We start from the raw sequence: 19,002 nt of genomic DNA, 5'->3' as shown, positions 1-19,002 counted from the left end.
TGGTACTGGCAGAGTGTGGGTTAACAGTAAATTTGACCTTGTGTAAGTTATCGGCTTTGCTAGAAGCTTTGCACTGTAATTACTTTATTATGATTTTGTTGTCTAAAATAAGCCCATAATTTAATCATTTGTTTAAAATTTAAATAATTTATGAGCATTTTAACCACCTCCAAATTTATGGGTTCTTATTTGGCAAAAGAAGGTGACTGATGGAAACATTACACATGATTAGACACGTTTCGCCTGCTGCAGAAAATGAGCTGGGGAATAGTCTGTGCTGAATGATAAATTACCCAACCCAAGTTTCATGCAATGAAGAAAACATTGTCAATCACTCCCCTGCGACCAACAAGAACATTGCACCTAACTCGTTGTTCTGGATTTGCCAAGAGCAAACCAAATGGAAGCCCAGCTGAGATCAGCTGGCATTAATTAATTTAACTACTAATCAGTTAAAGATAGTGTGAATTGGTCTGGAGATTTCCCATGGGGTAATGGCTGGCAAGGGCTATGAAGGTCATCAGCCAAATTCAATGCAGATTCACCAGCTTCATCATCCTCCATATTAACCTCTTGATGTATATTTTCCTTGAAGCTAGTTCCAAAGGCATAGGTTAAAAAGTTAATATGAGCATGGCAAAAATTCCTTCCAGCGACAAACACTCAACTATTTCACTCCTCCGTTAATCAAACAGAATTTATGAAGTTCGTGTTTCTATTTTACTGGACTGTAACAGAATGATGTGCTACATTATTTCAAAAGTTAGAAGGGGTGAGTAATGAAAAGTGGGGAAAAGATTTTGTCCAAAATATAATGTTTTTACATAGAATATGTTAAAAGATAAGTCAAACCTAAAATACTTCAATGTATTTTTTAAAAAGTAATATTCGTAGCCAATGTGCAGATTCTGGGGCACTGTGTAACCTGTGTATCTTTAAGGCTCACTCCAAACATGGTTAAATCCCTGCAAATACCCCTGGTCACAAGCCAAATGATCTGTCCTGCTACAGAAACAGCTTCAGGACTTGGTGAGTGTTTCTAGTATTGCCTATTTTTATATCTGGATATTATTCACAAAATGCTGGAGTAACTCAGCAGGTCAGGCAGCATCTCGGGAGAGAAGGAATGGGTGACGTTTCGGGTCGAGACCCTTCTTCAGACTGATGTCAGGGGGGCGGGACAAGGGGAGGGATCTGGATCACTGAGGTGGTTCTATTTGGTTCAGGACAATAATGTAAACAGTGAAGAGGAATGCTATCACCAATTTAGTGCTATTATTTATTATATTAATACATTTTAACTTAAAAAAAATTTTAATCAATGAAAAACACGGGATGTGGGTAACGTTTAGAAAGCATCAAATCAGCATTTGATAAGAAACGTGAATTTTGTACTGAAATAGATCGAGTAATGCATGCTTGGCAATCAGTTTTTCCGACAAATCCTTCCTTTGTAACAGTAACATTCTCTCATATTATCAGCAGGAAACTTGTACTTCCTGTGCAAAATAATCTGTCAACTCTCTGTCGTTATAAAAACGTGTGCCTACTAAAGTCAACGTTGGATTTTTGTACATAGATCGAAAATCAGTCTAAACTGTCACGTTAAAGTTATTACCTATTTTAACTCGTCTGTGCCCCATGTAATTTTGTTGAAACTGAATTGGTTAGCATTATATGGATTTAAATATTTCAGAATATTGAACTCTGGGATAAAGTCATTAGTGTGCAATAAAACTACAAGGAAAAAATCATTCACCTAATCAATAAAGGATGGTATAGTTAACGCATCATCTCTTTTCTAACCCTTATTAAACCAAATTTCTTTCAGAACTTATTCAATACTTTGATTTCCTCTCAAACTAGCTTTCTACAAACTTTCCTTCATTAAGTATTCAATAACATTGCCAGTGGCTGTCTCCCCTCAGGCTATCAAAATGCATTAGGACTCCTAACATCAACTGTCTTCTGAAAAAGCCTCCCACTGATCCTTTAGTCCTGTCAAACCCACTTCACTCCCCAACCCAGTGCAAAATTCTATCATGGACATTGTACCCCAGATGCTCTCTGCTTGTGACCCTGAATCAGCTTCCATGCAACAACATCTATTTGCATTTCTATAACAAGGAATAATTAGGAAACTAAATTTAACAGTGAGACAAAATAGAGATTTTGAACAGATAAACAACAACCTGGCACTCTTGCCTACCTATCTTTTTGGTGACCTATCCAAAGCTAGTAAAGATTTGAAGTGTCGCAGAATTCCTAGCAGTATTATCGAAAAAGAGTGTTTCCTGCTGTAATTTGTGAGCAAACTCAATACACAACAAAGTGAGAACTTTGCAAATATTTTTATGCATTCAAGGGATTTTGATTTACTTGAAACGTGATAATTCATCGAAGGCAAGTTAGTACCTGATGCAATCCATGACATTTGGCTACTCTCCATTGTTTGTTAGTTCAGGCAGATGCACATGAGAAAGCTTGAGGTTAAATGAAAAACATTAACATCCTATTATTGTAAAATATTCTTACTTTCCTCACACAGCTTTAACACAGCGTGGGAAATGAAACTGATATCATCTTACCTGAGGGTCCAGTCATGGTTACAGTAAGGTTGGACATTTCCTAGGTAGAAGCCTAGGGACTGAGTGACGTCCACTAGATTGGTGAAGTTGAGACTAATGCTGTTGTACAGGATTGAGGTCATACTAATTTCATCAATTGCCCACACATCCTCATTAGGCCCAGAGTGATAGGGTTGCCACCATCGGAACTGGATGTTTAACCGCTGGGCATTCTGCGGGAGGTCCACAGAGATGATTCTAAGATGGAGAAGACAGCAGGGAATGAAAATTCTGCACATAGCAACCTGTTAATCATGCCTTGATACCTGAAATATTTACGGAGAGGGATAAAAATATAAAACCTATCAATACATATAATTAAGCAATAGAATTACTTTTAGAGGCAATACTTTCAAGATATTATAGAAAGTTGTGGAAAAACCATTGCAACAGAACTCCTTTTTGTTAGAAAGACAGTCTGACATCATATTCTTTCTGCTCAATGACAAAGATAAACATATCCTTCGTGATAAATAATGAACTTTACTTTGTGAAATTCTGTTTGAGATTCGGATGGTGAATCTTGTGTAAAGTTCAGAAGTGATGGAACAGGTAAGGAAGTCTTCACATGGAAGTTATGGGTCACTGGTGCAGTGTTCCCAGTTACTGAGTAAACTTCACGACACATTTTTATCACGTTAGGGCAATGGATTGATGTTCATTTCAGTTAAGGACGTGTGATTGCCGATAAAACAGAAACTATCTGATTTTCAGTTTTAATAAAAATGTGACTGAGGAGCCTGCATTTGGTTAATGTTGATTAAAATTAAGTGTAACAGAGTACAAATCTTAGAACAAAAATTAGGTTTGCATGCAGATTCATGATTTAGATACACAAACTGTTATTAGAAACATTAATGGAGAAAACTGAGGCAATTGATCTTGTAATTCTCCATCCAATATTGTATATCTTCATTAATCTAGAAAAATCAACACTTGCATTAAATTGTGAACGGTGGAAGTCAAGTAAATGAACCAAATCATTCATTTGTTTCAATCACCAACAATAATTTGTTTTAAGTATAGTAAATAAAAAACAAAGCTGATTGCAGAGAAAATAAATCTTGAAGACACGTGTTCTTATCAGAGGTTTTCTAAAAGCACAATAAGGAAACATTGAGTTCACTGCATGGATTCAGGTCACCAGTTTACTCCTAAATAAATGTTCATAGAATACATTTGCTTCTTTTCTGCAATTGTTAATACTACACTCTATCGGTACCTGGCGTTTAGGCAATGTGCTCGTTTCTACTCATGTAAAAGAAAATATACCTCAAATGAAAAACACTGTTATATTTTTAACATATGGAGCATCAGGGAGGACATATTATCACAGGGAAAAAAATAATTCTACACCGTGATTAGCTACGTAAATCAATGATCGTGTTCCCACCCAGTTCTGCACCTGTCAGGTTGGGAAGCATGTGGCATTCTTGGCAGACCTGCTGGTCACTGTTACTGCTTTGTACAAATGATCTGCCTCTCAAAGAGTTTTCATCAAGCAAAATGCGGAATAACATGGAGGTTGTCAACTCCTTTGAATTCATTAAAAGGTGAAATTTCTTTATATGAAACTGTTAGCATTTATATCAATGCTTCCTATAATTAAACATGGCATATCATTTTCAGAAATCTGCAATTAATTTAGAACAAGCTATATTAACACTAAAGCACAAGTAATAAAGACAATATATAGCATTGAAGATTTAGTTAACGAAAAACATTAAAACATGTTTTAAGAACAAGAATGAATATTATAAATGTTCCACTATTCAAAATGACAGTAGCAAATGAGCATTTAGAAAAAGGTGCTTCTTGTAATTTTATTAACGCGACATAACAACAATGCCAACTGAAATTAAGGAGCATCTTAAGGATTCAGATCTGGCATAGCAAATAAAAATAGGGAAAGGGTTAGAAATGAATTAGATGGATAATTAGGTATACTGGAGAGAGAGCAAAGAACACACAGGCAATTGAAGGGGAGTTTCACAACTGGCGGTGGGAGAGAGAAAAAAAAAAGAACCTGAAATTTACAGCACGGAAGGAGATTGTTTGGTCCCTCATGTTCCCGTCACTTTCACCATTGTCCAGTATTTATATATATGTACTTCAAAGTCCCACTAGAATTCTCCACATTGTCAAGCACATGCTAGCAATTATAGCTTCTCTGAAACAGGTTGGCTGGAGGCATAGCACAACCTAGGATACTGTAGTCTGCAGGAAGGAACTACAGATGCTGGTTTATACCAAAGATAGACATAAAATGCTGGAGTAACTCAGCGGGGCAGGCAGCATCTCTGGAGAGAAAGAATGGTGACGTTTCAGGTCGAGACCCTTCTTCTGAAGAAGACACCCTCTTCTTCTTCTGAAGGGTCTCAACCAGAAACGTCAGCCATTCCTTCTCTCCAGAGATGCTACCTGTCCTGCTGAGTTACTCCAGTATTTTGTGTATCTTTGGGGTACTGTAGCATTATGGTTAAAAGTATTCAGAGTCTAGACCATTGATTCAGAGATGCAAGCTTGAATCCAGAAGAAGCTGAAATGTAAATTATTAGATCTGGAATTAAAAAATATTAATAATGACCATTAAACTACTGTTGGAAAAACCCATTTGGTTCACAATGCCTTTCAAGAAATGAAACCAGTTACCCTTTCTAAGCATTGTGTTTACCTAACCACAGATCAACCAATGTGGTTGACTTGTACCTGTCTCCTCAGTTTTGGGACAATTAGGGATGGATGATCAATGTCAGATTGTCAGTGATGTTGGACACTCCATAGATCAGGGGAACAAGTCTGTGGCTCAAAGCCTTTGCTGTTTATCGTGTGCTCAGCTATTTCAGGAACAAAGTAAAATAATTCTTGGAGTGGATAGGATTAGCTGAAGACTGGCTTCTCTGACATTGGGACATCGGGGTGGAGTATAAGATTGATCATCCACTCCACACGACTGACCAAATATGACTAAAAATGTTTCAAACTGGTCTTTTGCTCTCCCATTCTGAACTCAGCAATTATTGAAGATGGGTAAGTCATGGAAGATTGTGGATGCTCATCATGCAGATTGGCAAGTTTCCTGGGAAAAGATAGAAAATCAGGAGCAATGTGGTAGGTCCACAGCCCTCTGTATCCTGTTCTCCAGTTCCAAGTGCAAAGTTCAGTGCTATTAGAGCAAAAATGGAAAATCCATTCAAAGCAAAAAAAAAAGTTATTCTAATTTTGTGCAGGTTATATTTGGCAACTTGACTTAATAAAGTTAGAAGGTGTAAAATAACAATTCTTATGCTTAAGATCTGTGATACATTCTTTTCTACAATAGTAACCTTTGGCCACATGGAACTAATTGGAATTCTAAGTGCAACTAATTGCATTTCTTATTAACAAACTCCTATTTCAATATCCCGCAGCTCCGCTCTTGCTCGCCCTCCCCTCATTCGTAACAAGGACAGAGTCCCCCTTGTCCTCGCCTTCCACCCCATCAGCCGTCACATACAACATATAATCCTCTAACATTTTCGCCACTTCCAACAGGATCCCACTCCTGGCCACATCTTTCCATCTCCACCCCTTTCTGCTTTCTGCAGAGACTATTCCCTCCGAAACTCCCTGGTCAACTCGTCCCTCCCCACCCAAATCACCCCCTCCTCAGGTACTTTCCCCTGCAACCACAGGAGATGCAACACCTGTCCTTTAACCCCCCCCCCTCAAATTCATCCAAGGACCCAAACAGTCTTTCCAGGTGAGGCAGAGGTTCACCTGCAACTCCTCCAACCAGCGGTATCTGCTGTTCCAGGAGTCAACTTCTCTACATCGGCAAGACCAAGCGCAGGCTCGGTGATCGATTCGTTGAACACCTCTGCTCAGTCCGTCTTAACCTACTTGATCTCCCGGTGGCTCAGCACTTCAATTCCCCCTCCCATTCCCAATCTGACCTTTCTGTCCTGGGCCTCCTCCATTGTCTGAGTGAGGCCCAGCACAAATTGGAGGAACAGCACCTCATATTTTGCTTGGGTAATTTACACCCCAGCGGTATGAACATTGACTCTCTAACTTCAGATAGTCCCTGCTTTCCCTCTCTATCCCTTCTCCCTTCCAAGTTCTCTCACTAGTCTTCCTGTCTCCCACTACATTCTATCTTTGTCCCGCCCCCTCCCCTGACATCAGTCTGAAGAAGGGTCTTGACCCGAAATGTCACCCATTCCTTCTCTCTCTCTCTCTCGAGATGTTGCCTGACCCGCTGAGTTACTTCAGCATTTTGTGTCCACCTCCTATTTCAATACTACTGTTCTCTTGAGTTTTGAGCTCTAATATTTCTGAATGCTTGGAAAAAACAAAAATCAGATGGTGGGAGTGTTTTATTATTGAGACTGGTTTACTTAATAATGTAATGCCATTCAATAACTATGTAAGCATACAGTATAAATCAGTGTGATTACTTAAGTAGTCTGTTAGTGTACCCAAGATATTTTTAAAACTGAAAATAGTAGTAGACAATTAAAACATTGTTGCCATCGCCCCACTGATCAGGATTTTCAATTGGCCAAGAACACTATTGCAGATTTGAATTTGTTTTAAATGGTGGGGAGAGGGAGTGAAGATGGAGCAGATCTATACAGAATGTTGAAAGTGAACAGTACTTAAGCGATGTAAAAGATTGAGGGATTATCTTTTCATACTGGATAAACAGGAGAAAAATATTCATTTTAGTATAGTGCCTTTCACATCCTCAGGATGCCCCAGAGTAGCCACTGGAGGTAATACATGCAATGACCATGTCAGGTTTTCACTTTAGAGTCCCATAAATAGCAATAAGATAATGATCAGATATGTTTTTTGGGATGGTGGTTGAGGCAAAAATGATGGCCAGGACACAAAGCGAACCAGCCTGTTTTTTCATTTGAAGCAAAGAAAGACCCTTTAACATCCACTTCAGCAGGCAACAATGCCTTGGGTTTATCCGTTACCATCCAAAGTCCTCCTGCTGTTCAACATTTACTCTGAAGTGTCAACCTCGATTATGTGTTCAGTCTCTGGAACCAGGACTTGAACCCATGGACCTGACACAAAGCTGGGTATGCTACTGCGAAGTCACAGCTGACTGATTAGCTTTTTGAAAAAAGACTGGATAAATATTTATTAAAAATGCATAAAACTGTTGATGCAGGAAATCGGAAATAAAAATAAAAAGGTGCTGGAAATAGTCAGTAGGTCAAGCAGAACCTGTATTAAGTGAAACAGCAGAGTTAATGGTGCAGGATAGTTAGATGGCTAATGTTTGAAGATTACAGAGACCTTATAAACCTGGAATACCAAGCAGTGTGCAGTTACATAAAATTGTTTAGTATTGGATTGCAGGGATGGATAGGAAAGTGTTACACTAAACCAGGGGAAATAATTATTCACGTGATTAATACAATGGAATAGAGCCAATATCAAGGCTAATTACATAATCTGAGAAAAGAGAAGCTGTCATTCCAACATATATCTTTCCCCAGATCACAATTTTTTTGTGGTTTAGTTTAAAGTTGCAGCACAGAAACGGGCCCTTCGGCCCATCGAATCTACACTGACCAGCGATTCCCGCACATTAACACAATCCTACACACTCTGGACAATTTACATTTATACCAAGCCAATTAACCTACAAACCTCTTTATCTTTGGAGTATGGGAGTAAACCAAAGATCTCGGAGAAAACCCACGCAGTCACAGGGAGAATGTATAAACTCCGTAAAGACTGCACCCGCAGTCAGGATAGAACCTGGGTCTCTGGTGCTGTATGGCAGCTTCTCTACTATTGCACCACCATAGTCAAACAAAATGGTCATCTTGGCAGAAATTATGTCTTGACATAAAAATAATTGATTTAAACCAGAAGCCGAATAGCTGTGCACTGGTCTCCGAGTGCTGGTCAAGGTGGCTGATTTGCACACAATTTACCATTAGAAAAAAAGACCGAAGTTACTCGATAGTAAATATCTTTTAAGACAACTTTTGAAAAAAAATTGTCATGAAAGAAACACTAGACTGAACAGCAGATAGGATTTCCTTTTGATTTGTTTTAATTGATTACAGTAATAAAAATAAAAGGAATATGGAAGCAATATGAAATCCAATCACATATTTAAGGGGCCAGGGAGTTATTCTGGGTTAATTACAAACGCAGGGAGGAGCATGATTCTCGCGTCATACTCAGAGTATGCTTTATTCAGCTGGCAGTGGTGTCTCTAAGACAGGTGGCACGCACCACAAAAATAGTGCAATTGGCAAAACCAGGGGGCTTGACACAGCTGGGGAACAGTTACGAAACCTGGCACAGCTGCCGCTCCAGTCACAATGGGCACTGCGGACAGACCTCAAACAGTGGAGATACTTGGCAAAGGTAAGGAACTAGCCCAGCAGGCAGCCCCAGCCTGCAAAGATCCTGTCCTGTTTGTCAACTCGAGATTGTTCCAACTCGTCAATGACACGCACGCATAATTAGAAAGGAAAAAAATGATCAAAGGACCAAAGGAAGCTGGAGGTGGTGAGTGAGCGAGACTTTTGGGATATTTTAGAGGCCTTGGGCGGGCACAACAGTCATCTGCAATTCTGTTTAATTAAGCTAAAATCATTCCACACACCTGAATCCCTGAAAACAAATACAGCAAGATAAAATCCTGTAACATTGCTAAGGGCTCCACACAGAAGATGGCTTTCAACTCCATTGTATCCATGGCAACGTGTTAATTAATAACACCTGTTTGAGTACCGCAGAGCTGATCAACATCCAATAGTTATTGATAGTTTAAAAAAATAATAGATGGTTGTAAGGTTACCAAGGAATTTCGTAATTACCAACTCCTTGGGCTCACATATTTCATGTCAGTGTGTCACCTCATCTACGAACCATATGAAACCTGCCATGCCGCGAGTTTGGACAGGAAAGAACTATTAATCTGGTTTCATTTAATGGCACATATTTTAGGACAGACAAATTGAAGAGGTATCCCTCAACTGGATGTTTGAAAATCACATTGCCACACTGCTTAACTTACCTTATGCTGCACAAACAAATTATTGGGAGGTTTTGTCCTGCAATTTGCTCTGTCTTCCGAAGACTGCCAAATACCTGCATAATTTCTCCCCCTTGATGCCACATTTTACCTCAGTGTGATACTATCCATCAGGCACGTGCCAAGTCAGGTGAGTTAGTCAATTGGCCTCAACCTCCAACATTCATATCACCAAACACTTCCATCTCCTGATAAATCTCAGCTGTCCAAATAACACCAACATTGCATAAGATTCAGGCATATCCACTTCATTAATATTAAATATGGATAACCAAGAGAAAAACAAAATGAAGGCACAAGAGATGGCAGGTGCTAAAATCTATAACAAAAAAAAGGAGAGCTGCTGGAGGAACTCAAGGGGGTCAGGCACATCTGTGGAGGGAAATAAATAGTCAATGTTTTGGGGTGACACCCTTCACCTAGACTAAGACTAGAGGGAAAGTCGCCATTATAAAAAAAGTAGTAGGGAAAATGAAATTGAACTTCCGCAAATTGTTAAAGGATTTTGTTATTTCCACTATTTCAATGGCACCTTTCTGTTGAGTGAAGAGTCATTTCCATCTGGAAAGATGCCATTAATGTCAGCAAATACATCTGCAGGGATAATCAAAATGATTTAAAAGGGATATATCTAAAATGTACCACCTACAAAAGTTATTACTTGTTAAACTATGCTATAAAATTATACTCACTAAAATTCAACTCTTTTTTTTCACAAAATGCTGGAGTAACTCAGCAGGTCAGGCAGCGTCTCAGGAGAGAAGGAATGGGTGACGTTTCGGGTCGAGACCCTTCTTCAGACTGAAAAAGAGTCTCGACCCGAAATGTCACCCATTCCATCTCTCCTGAGACGCTGCCTGACCTGCTGAGTTACTCCAGCATTTTGTGAAATAAATACCTTTGATTTGTACCAGCATCTGCAGTTATTTTCTTACACTAAAATTCAACTCTTAATTATCAATTGCCAGGACAACATTCCAATGCAATAATTTCAAAGTTATGAAAAATTATTTTACATTAATTCACAGAAAAACTCATCTATATTCACTTTGAGAAGGTGATGGCGAGATGATAGCCATCTTAAATGTCTGGTGAAGTCACTGTTGGGTGGGGAGATCCAGGAGATTGACTCGCCTTACCGTGGTTCGTGGTAATTCAGGTGGGAATAGTGTTGCAGCAGATTCCATGTAATTCCATTGTCAGCTGAAAAGTGCAGAAGAACTCCTTCTCCTGGCTGGTCTGGAGGCTTGCATGTGCTCAGAACATATTTACTACCCACGCGAAGAGTGAACTGGAGGAATCTGGAAACAAATAACATTGTGAGGCAGAATAGTGAGCCATGATCACATTGAATGGCGGTGCTGGCTCGAAGGGCCGAATGGCCTACTCCTGCACCTATTGTCTATTGTCTAATAATTAACACCATAAATAAGCCCATCATTCAAAACCTGCTTTGAAATGTGGTACCTTGGGCAGGAAGGAAGGTACAATTAAAAGTTTAGTATTACTTTAATATTTAATATTGCAATTGCCGACTGAACATATTTCACAGGGAATCTCATTCGTTCCACGTGCTTTTAAACTTCAATAGTGATAATTTGGCAAATGGACACCATCATAAATTAGGTAATAATGAAACGGATGTGGTGGTGGAAGGTTGGCTTATCGGACTGGAGGCCTTTACTCACAGTGTGCCTCAGGGATCGGTGCTCGGTCCACTCCTATATGTCATCTATATCAACAATTTGGATGAGAATGTACAAGGAGAATGTAGTAAATTTGCAAAAAAAAGATTCTGATTATCCACCCTAACTATACCTCTGAGAATTGTATACACATATCAGGGACATCCGCAATTCCCTTGGCTCCAGGGGAAACAAGCACAGCCACCCAATCTGTCCCCTAGAACTTAAGTCCATCAATTCAGACAACATCCTAGTGGATCTCCTCTCTACTCACACCTTGTAAGATTGAAGACATTTGGCAAGTCGCTGAATACTCAATTGAACCTCTACAGATGTACAGTAGGGAGGATACTGACTGGTTGCATAACGGCCTGGTTTGGTCATTCAAACGCACAGGAACGAAGGAGGCTGCAGAAAGTGGTAGACATTGCCCAGTCCATCATGGGTAATGACCACCCCTCTAATAAAGATTCAGTAAAGGTTTATACAGAAGACACTGTCTCAAAAAGACAGCCAATGTCGTCAAAGACCCACAACATCCTGGCTGGCTACTACCATCGAGAAGGTGGTACATGAGCCTGACAACTATGACCTCCAGGTTCAAGAACCCTTCTTCCAAGCAATCATCAGGCTCTTGAACACTGCACAACACTAACCACAACCCTACCTCAGCATCAATTTCTCTATCAATTGTACTGGAGTTTGACTTGATTGTATTTATGTATGGTATATGTGATCTGGTTGGATAGCATGCAAGACAAAGCTTTTCACTGTACCACAGTACACGTGACAATAATAAACACAAACCAGTCAGTATGTTCTCTAAGGCACACCTGTTGAGGTTCAAAAGAGTATTCGATGATGTACGAATCTCTTCCATCTTATAAGGAGAAGGCATAGAGGAGATTCATCATGATGTTGTCTGGATTGGAGGATTTCAGTCCCAGAGAGAGATTGCATCAGCTGGGGGATTAGGTTGGGTAGCACTTTGGAGATTTTTTTTGTCAAATCCACTTATATTTTTATTTTGTGGAAAGCTATTCGTTTCTAGATCATAATGTTGATTATTTCTATAAAGAATTCAAGCTTTCATGTTGATAATACTGATTCTGTTCCATGTTCCCTGTGGTTTTTGTCTTTCTGTTCTTTGTAGCCTCATAACTGATGTTTTGGTAATCAGCAAAAGACCTTTTCTTCTGAAATTACTCAAGAGTCGAAAGGATGCTGCTACACACCACCAGTATTTTCAAAGGAATGACAAGGAGGCAGTTTGTGGAGATTTAGGTGGTGAAGAATCTATCTCACACAAATTCTGCCTATGTTCTCTCAACAAAATGACTGATTGTGATTGATATCCAAAGCATTACAATTGTCTGTTTCTTGAGTTCTTCCTGCTACAAACAGCAGTGGCAAATTACTCAATTTCATCACGCACGATATAGTAAATCTAATTGCAGGGTTTCCATGCTTGTGCATGTATTATTTGAGACATATGAATTCAACTGCAGAATTCTTTTAAGCTCCTTTTGGCTGAAATCACTTGGAACTAATTCTTCCAAGATGCCTAGCTATGCAATAGGTTTACTCGTCACATACCATTTCTTGCAGCAGAGAGAAATTACGGCATATTATCAGAGACCACAAATGTATTAGGCCAAATTAATCTTAAGCATGAATGTACCGTGCCTTAATTTTCTGTTCTAATCTGTAGAATTTTCCATGCATTGTCCTTTGCTGTAACATCCTAGATTTGAAATAATTGCTTGCCACTATATTATTTAAGGACATTGCCATTCCTATTTGTTATATACTGTAAATTACATCCAACACTTTAAGACATTGAAGCACTGTTCAACATATAGCCTCCAGCCAGGCCAGACAATTCAGATTTATTTGCACTGATACGTTTAACCGTTTGAACTTTGTGGGCCTGGAGATTTGGAAATTGCTGAATTCCTACTGGTGGATAAATTCTAAATCAGAACACTGGAATCTAATGGTTTTAGCAATTTAAGAGCTTAATGGGAGTATTGATATTTATAAATGGGCCCCAAGGCTCCATAGCAGGCTGAACAGGAAACTCTTCATCAGTATTAGACCAGCCCTGCATGCTTCTCAATGAAGGACATCTGGGATCTTCATCAGTCTTTTTCTTTCTTGAGGTAAAGACCACGATATTGACAGAAAATTTACATGAGGACGGCAAATACGGCTTTCAAACAAATTGAACAATACTCGTTACTCAGGATTAGACTAAAGCAGCTTGATCCTCAGTCTACGAGCAAGCCCATAAAGCAGGCTTTAGAGATTGTGCAAAATTCACCACTCTGTCACGCTGTCTGTCAGCTATTTAACAACAATTGAGCATTGCATCCTGCACGAATTCAAAGTCAGATGAATTTGGGCTCAACGATCTCTCTATAGAAGATTTTGTGAATAATGATTTGTGAAATAATTCTCACAGCGCATGTGCTGTTCAGGGTTACAAACATCCAACTTATTATCATCTGTACATAGAAATAAGCTCCAACGTTAAATTCAAAGTCTGACATACATAAATATTTTAATTCCCACAATTACAGAACTATTTTCCTCTCTCTGTTCACTAATTGTTCTTCCTTTTCAGTCCTATGTTCTTTTGATGCCATTCATCACAATACTGCGGAGCTATGATTGCCATATCAAGTGATTTTTGTGTGGTTCCCGAATTATGGACAAAATAGACTTATGGATGTTCACAAATACAGAATCCATTTGATACCTGGAGACAGCATGTAAATGTACACTAGATAGACACAAAGCGCTGGAGTAACTCAGCAGGTAAGGCAGCATCTCTGGAGAAAGAGAAGGTCGGAAACCTTCTTCCGACCTGAAACATCACCCGTCTTTTTCTCCAGGGATGCCTCCTGAACCGCTGAGTTACTCCAGCACTTTGCGTCTATCTTCAGAAGAAACCATCATCTGCAGTTCCTTGGTAGACACAAAATGCTGGAGTAACTCAGCGGGTTAGGCAGCATCTCTGGAGAGAAGGAATGGGTGACTTTTTGGGTCGAGACCCTTCTTCCTTTCTATACATGTAAATATACACTGTCTGGGCAGCCCCTTTAAAGTCATATTTCAGTTAAATACTGTGCATTTACCTGGCTAAAGTACTGTCAAGAAAAGAAGTAATGAGCTCACGCCTTCCCTCTTTGTTGAACACCAGAGCTTTGCCACTGGAGAGGACACCACAACCAAAGCCAAGTTCTGCACCACGGATTGAATGGAAATTGTGGTAGGAGGAGAGCCGGGAGCTGCTGAAACTCTCAGAAATGATGGTAGGGTAGGTTTGGGAAGCCATGTCACATCCAGGCCCTGAAAATCCTGGGTCACATCTGAAAGCAAATTAAAAAAGTAAAAACAATAACCATAAACCTTTGACAACAGCATTATATTACTTAATATTTAGTAATTATTGATCGATATGTTTAATGAAAATAGCTTTCCCAAAATAAGCATCATGCAATGGAAAGGATATGGGCTCAATTAAATTATTGCGATTCTTAAACAGAGTTAATAGTTCCTTTGAATTATTGCAATTTTCAGTGGCTGTGCTATTGGTTAAATCTGGTCTCTTAAATCTGAAGCTTTGAATTAGAAATCAGCAAAACTAGTTTACATCCAGATTCTATGTTGACTGGAATAGGATTTGTAAGAATCAGAGAACAGAAAATACTGGAAACACTCAGCAGTCCAGGCAGCTTCTGTGGGGCCAAAAAGTTATTGTTTCAGCTTGTTAGAGCTGGTTCCAATTAGATAATTGGCTTGAATTTTTGAGAGAAACTGACCTATTTCTCTCTCTCTGCATTTAGATTAGAAAATAAAAATCCATAAAACTGCAGATGTTGGAAATCTAAAATGAAAACAGAAAAAAAGCTAGAAACACTCAGCAAGTCAAGAAACACTGTTGACAGGAAAAACTGAGTTAATGCTTTAGACCCCCCCCCCCCCCTCCCTCCCTCTCCTCTCAGCAAACTCTCTTGCAGAGCCTCATCCTCACCCATCACTATTCTCCAGTGGTCCAAAATCTTCAATGATCCAGCCCAATCTCAGGTCTGGTAGCCATAGTGAGGATATCTCCCTCCATCTGTTGAACACCTAGTACCAAGTCAAGTCCAAGGAAACCCCTGGGCTTTTCACTGTACTGTCAATGTTTAGAATAGTCAAGGTTCTTATTCAAACAAAACATAGGGATTACTGAAATTCCACAGGATCTGTACTTAGAAGCTTTGGCCTAATTCACAGGCCTCCCATCTCATCACATTGGTTATTTGTACTTTATGACTAAGGTGTCATGTTTCCTGATTTACTTCTGTCCTGCTCATGTTAAATATATTGTTAAAAATTCTTGTTACACAATTTTAGCTCAGGCAGTTGCCTCGGAAGTTGATTAACCATTTTAATGTATTAAAGGTGACTTGTTAAATAATTCAGGATCATTAGCTTAACATTATTTTTAGGAAGTTCACTGAAAACCCACTGTGCTGGGCTAGTGGTAAAATCCTAGATAAACAAACCCATCTGTTTTCTTGTACATGCAAGAGTGCTGGTAGATTGGGAAAATTGAGGCAAGGTTAATTATCAAAGAAAATAGGTCAGTAAAAATGTTTTATTTTTTGCAGATAAAAGCCTGAAATAATGAAGAATAATGAGGATTTTATCTTACTTGCATCCATTAGTAGTACATCGACCTCGACCAGAACACAGTTTGTAACAGGCAGGGCCAATGTAGACTGGGAGAGAAATAAACAGATTAGATCACTGTAATATCCACTTGAGCTTGAGATAGTTTACAAGAACTTACTGGTCATTCAATCCTATGATACTGAAGATTAACATTGCCATGATTAAAAAGGGCATTAGATTTTGTCCTCATTCTAACCATCTTGTTAAAACTATCAAGAATTTAGCAATGGAAGAGTGCACAATGATTTGGTTGCTGTCGATCTTATTTGCCACCATTACCAGCTTACTTGGTAAAGTAATTGTCCCGTTATCACTCTGCCACCCTGAAGATTTCTACAGCCACCCATTGGTGAAGCTCAGTGAAAGATTGCCAATCAGCCAACACAGCACGTTCTGAGCACAGTATCTCAGAATCCGAGGTCGTTGTTGTCTGAGTTAAAAGTCTTTGCTCATGGGCTTACCATGGTTGCTGACAGTACAGACCTGGGCCAATTGTTATTCAATTGTTATCCTCACTGCCTAATGATGGAGAGCAAGATATAGGATATGCTTTTTTCTAAAGGTTCAGCGTCACACAAGGGGGTACATTATGTGACATTCAACAGGATCGCAATAGGACATCAGAGTAGTCACTCTACATCATGGCAGAGTTTTCCAAGAATTTAACAAAATGTATCAGAAAAAACAAATGAAACAAATGAAGCTGGCAAAGAGAAGTGGCTGAACATGGTGTGTTTACTGAAGAATGGAACATTACAAACCATTGTCAATCGCCCACATATTCCCTGCTAAGGAGCCCATCTGACTCCAGCGGAACCTGGTACCAGTGGTAAGCGCTGCGTATGGGAGAGGAATGGTTATACGACTCCACCTTCAACAAAAGACAACATTTGATTATTCAAATGCTATTTTTAAGATCAACAAGTTCCTCAGTTTAGTTGATTTAGACTTGTACTTGGAATGGGCGGACTCTCTCCTCCCTGAATAATCAGCCAGTGTTCTGATCAAGTTCCCGAGGATGGTCCCCCATAGATTTTGTTAGTATGACCCTGACACTACACCAAATAGAGATGAGGAAGGGAGGAGGATCACAGCTGTTGTAGTGTACTTCCAAGAAAGAGAAAGGTTACTAATGGATAGATGGTATTTCAGAGATGAAATTACAATCAGATCAGCCATGATCTTATAAATCAATGGAGCAGCTCAGGGGGTTGAGTGGCCTATGTTTACCATGCCTTTGTATGTTTGTGTGTGCATTTTGTTCACACTGCTGAGAATTTTAAATGAATATGGTGTTTCCATTGCCAGCAGAAAATCCCATTTTCAATTGGATTTCCAATCCAATTTTCAGGCTAAATTCTAGTCGGTTTCAATTTCAACATTTTTCAGGCCCTGGTCATTCTACATTGGAAAACAATCATTTAAAAGTACAATGATTTTATTTAGCTATAACATTTGAAGATTGGTTAGATCCATACCCACTGTAATTTTCAGAAGAGTAGACGGAGCTATGGGGGTAGTGCGGGCCGGCGCAGAGATCAGGCAAACACTCCATGTGCAGCAGGGACCATGAACGGCCATGGTTGGTTGAAAACCCCAAACTGATGCTGTTGGCACAAAAACATTTTTTTTTTTTAAATCATCACTTTCCTTCACTTAGAACCATCTCAGGGAGACATGAATTCCCCCTAAAAAATCCAGGAGGTCTTCTGAGATCTCAACAGAACCAAGTGTGACCAGATGTGAAGATTGTTGGAAAGGCTCCAGACCATTAGAAGAGAAAAGGGATTGATCTTTAAGGGAATGACTGGTATTTCTGAAGAATCAGGAAGGTCAAAGATTCCTTTATCTACTAATCCAGCAGGGCTTGAGGGTCTTTTAGGAATGGATCTGTGGATCACTAGCCTTAAGGAGGTGGGAATCTCTTTATAAGCAATTTTCCTAACCCCATCATATTTTGTTCCTGCATTCACGGTCCCTGGCCAAGGTCAGAGGTAATAAATGCTCCCTCTTATTGCCACAGAATTTACAGTCTCTTTCCAGGTATGTGTACCCATTGGGTATGCAGCAAAGAATTTCTCTATGCCTAGTCACATGTGACAATAAAGTAAAGTCCATGACTTTAATCAGCTTAACTCTACAGTAATGGTTCCTTATTAATTTATAGAATTATAGAAAATAATGACTTCAGCAGTGTGAAATTTCTTAAATAAAAATAGCTCCTGAAAATTCAGCGATCTGGCATTGCTCCAGCTGCACACAATGAGCGTTGGGTGTCAAGTGCATCATTTTAGAAGTCGTAAAGCAAATTGTCCAGGATGTGAGAAGCTGACCAGCAGGTGCAGTACTTCTACCTGTTGCCTGGTTGATGAGATCCACAGCCCATGTTGATGGAGAACTCTGCGAGATGAGAAGGTGCTGTTGGCATCACAGGTAGAAGATGGAAGTAGTCCACAGCCCAGACGTTCCTGTTCAGCCCATGGTGACTCTTCTGTCTCAAGCAGAACCTTGTAGCTGCTGTCTGCAGTTCTGGTGTGATTGCAACAGAAACCAGACCTGCTTTCTGCAAAAGAAAGCTTGGAGATTAAAACATAGTTCTTGTCTAGTTCTTTATTTTAAACACATTGCCGGTTCTTTCCAGGGTACAGCAGAGTTCTATTCCTCATAACACAAACAGTTCACATCGGAAATGAGGCCAGAAACTGAGTTCCCCCACAGAAGAACACGCCACAGAGGTGGGTTGTCCCATAGGAATAGATAGTCTGAAGGAAGATTTTAAATCTTATTTTGCCATTCTTAATAATAAAGCTGATATTAACAACCAATCTCGGGCTAATATTGATATCCTTTTAAAAGATTTTATTGCAGATGAGGTTTTAATTGCTATTGACGATTTTAACAAAGACAT

The 19,002-nt window shown here is 39.4% G+C and overlaps 1 protein-coding gene across 3 annotated transcripts in view; it reads right to left on the bottom strand.

Moving 5' to 3' along the window:
- Window positions 1–19,002, bottom strand: part of reln (reelin) — a 247,689-nt gene that overhangs the window by 114,404 nt on the left and 114,283 nt on the right. For all 3 annotated transcript variants that reach the window (XM_078419695.1, XM_078419696.1, XM_078419694.1), the window contains 7 exons: window positions 18,449–18,657; window positions 17,573–17,701; window positions 16,856–16,965; window positions 16,075–16,141; window positions 14,510–14,743; window positions 10,824–10,985; window positions 2,589–2,825 (listed from right to left, as the gene is read on the bottom strand). In XM_078419695.1, the coding sequence (XP_078275821.1) occupies window positions 2,589–2,825; window positions 10,824–10,985; window positions 14,510–14,743; window positions 16,075–16,141; window positions 16,856–16,965; window positions 17,573–17,701; window positions 18,449–18,657 (1,148 nt within the window). The remainder of the gene's footprint in view (window positions 1–2,588; window positions 2,826–10,823; window positions 10,986–14,509; window positions 14,744–16,074; window positions 16,142–16,855; window positions 16,966–17,572; window positions 17,702–18,448; window positions 18,658–19,002) is intronic.

This window comes from Rhinoraja longicauda, chromosome 23 (genome assembly GCF_053455715.1).
Source record: "Rhinoraja longicauda isolate Sanriku21f chromosome 23, sRhiLon1.1, whole genome shotgun sequence".
Lineage (NCBI taxonomy): Eukaryota > Metazoa > Chordata > Chondrichthyes > Rajiformes > Arhynchobatidae > Rhinoraja > Rhinoraja longicauda.
The sequence above is the reverse complement of the archived record's forward strand: the minus strand, read 5'-3'. Positions and strand labels throughout refer to the sequence as shown.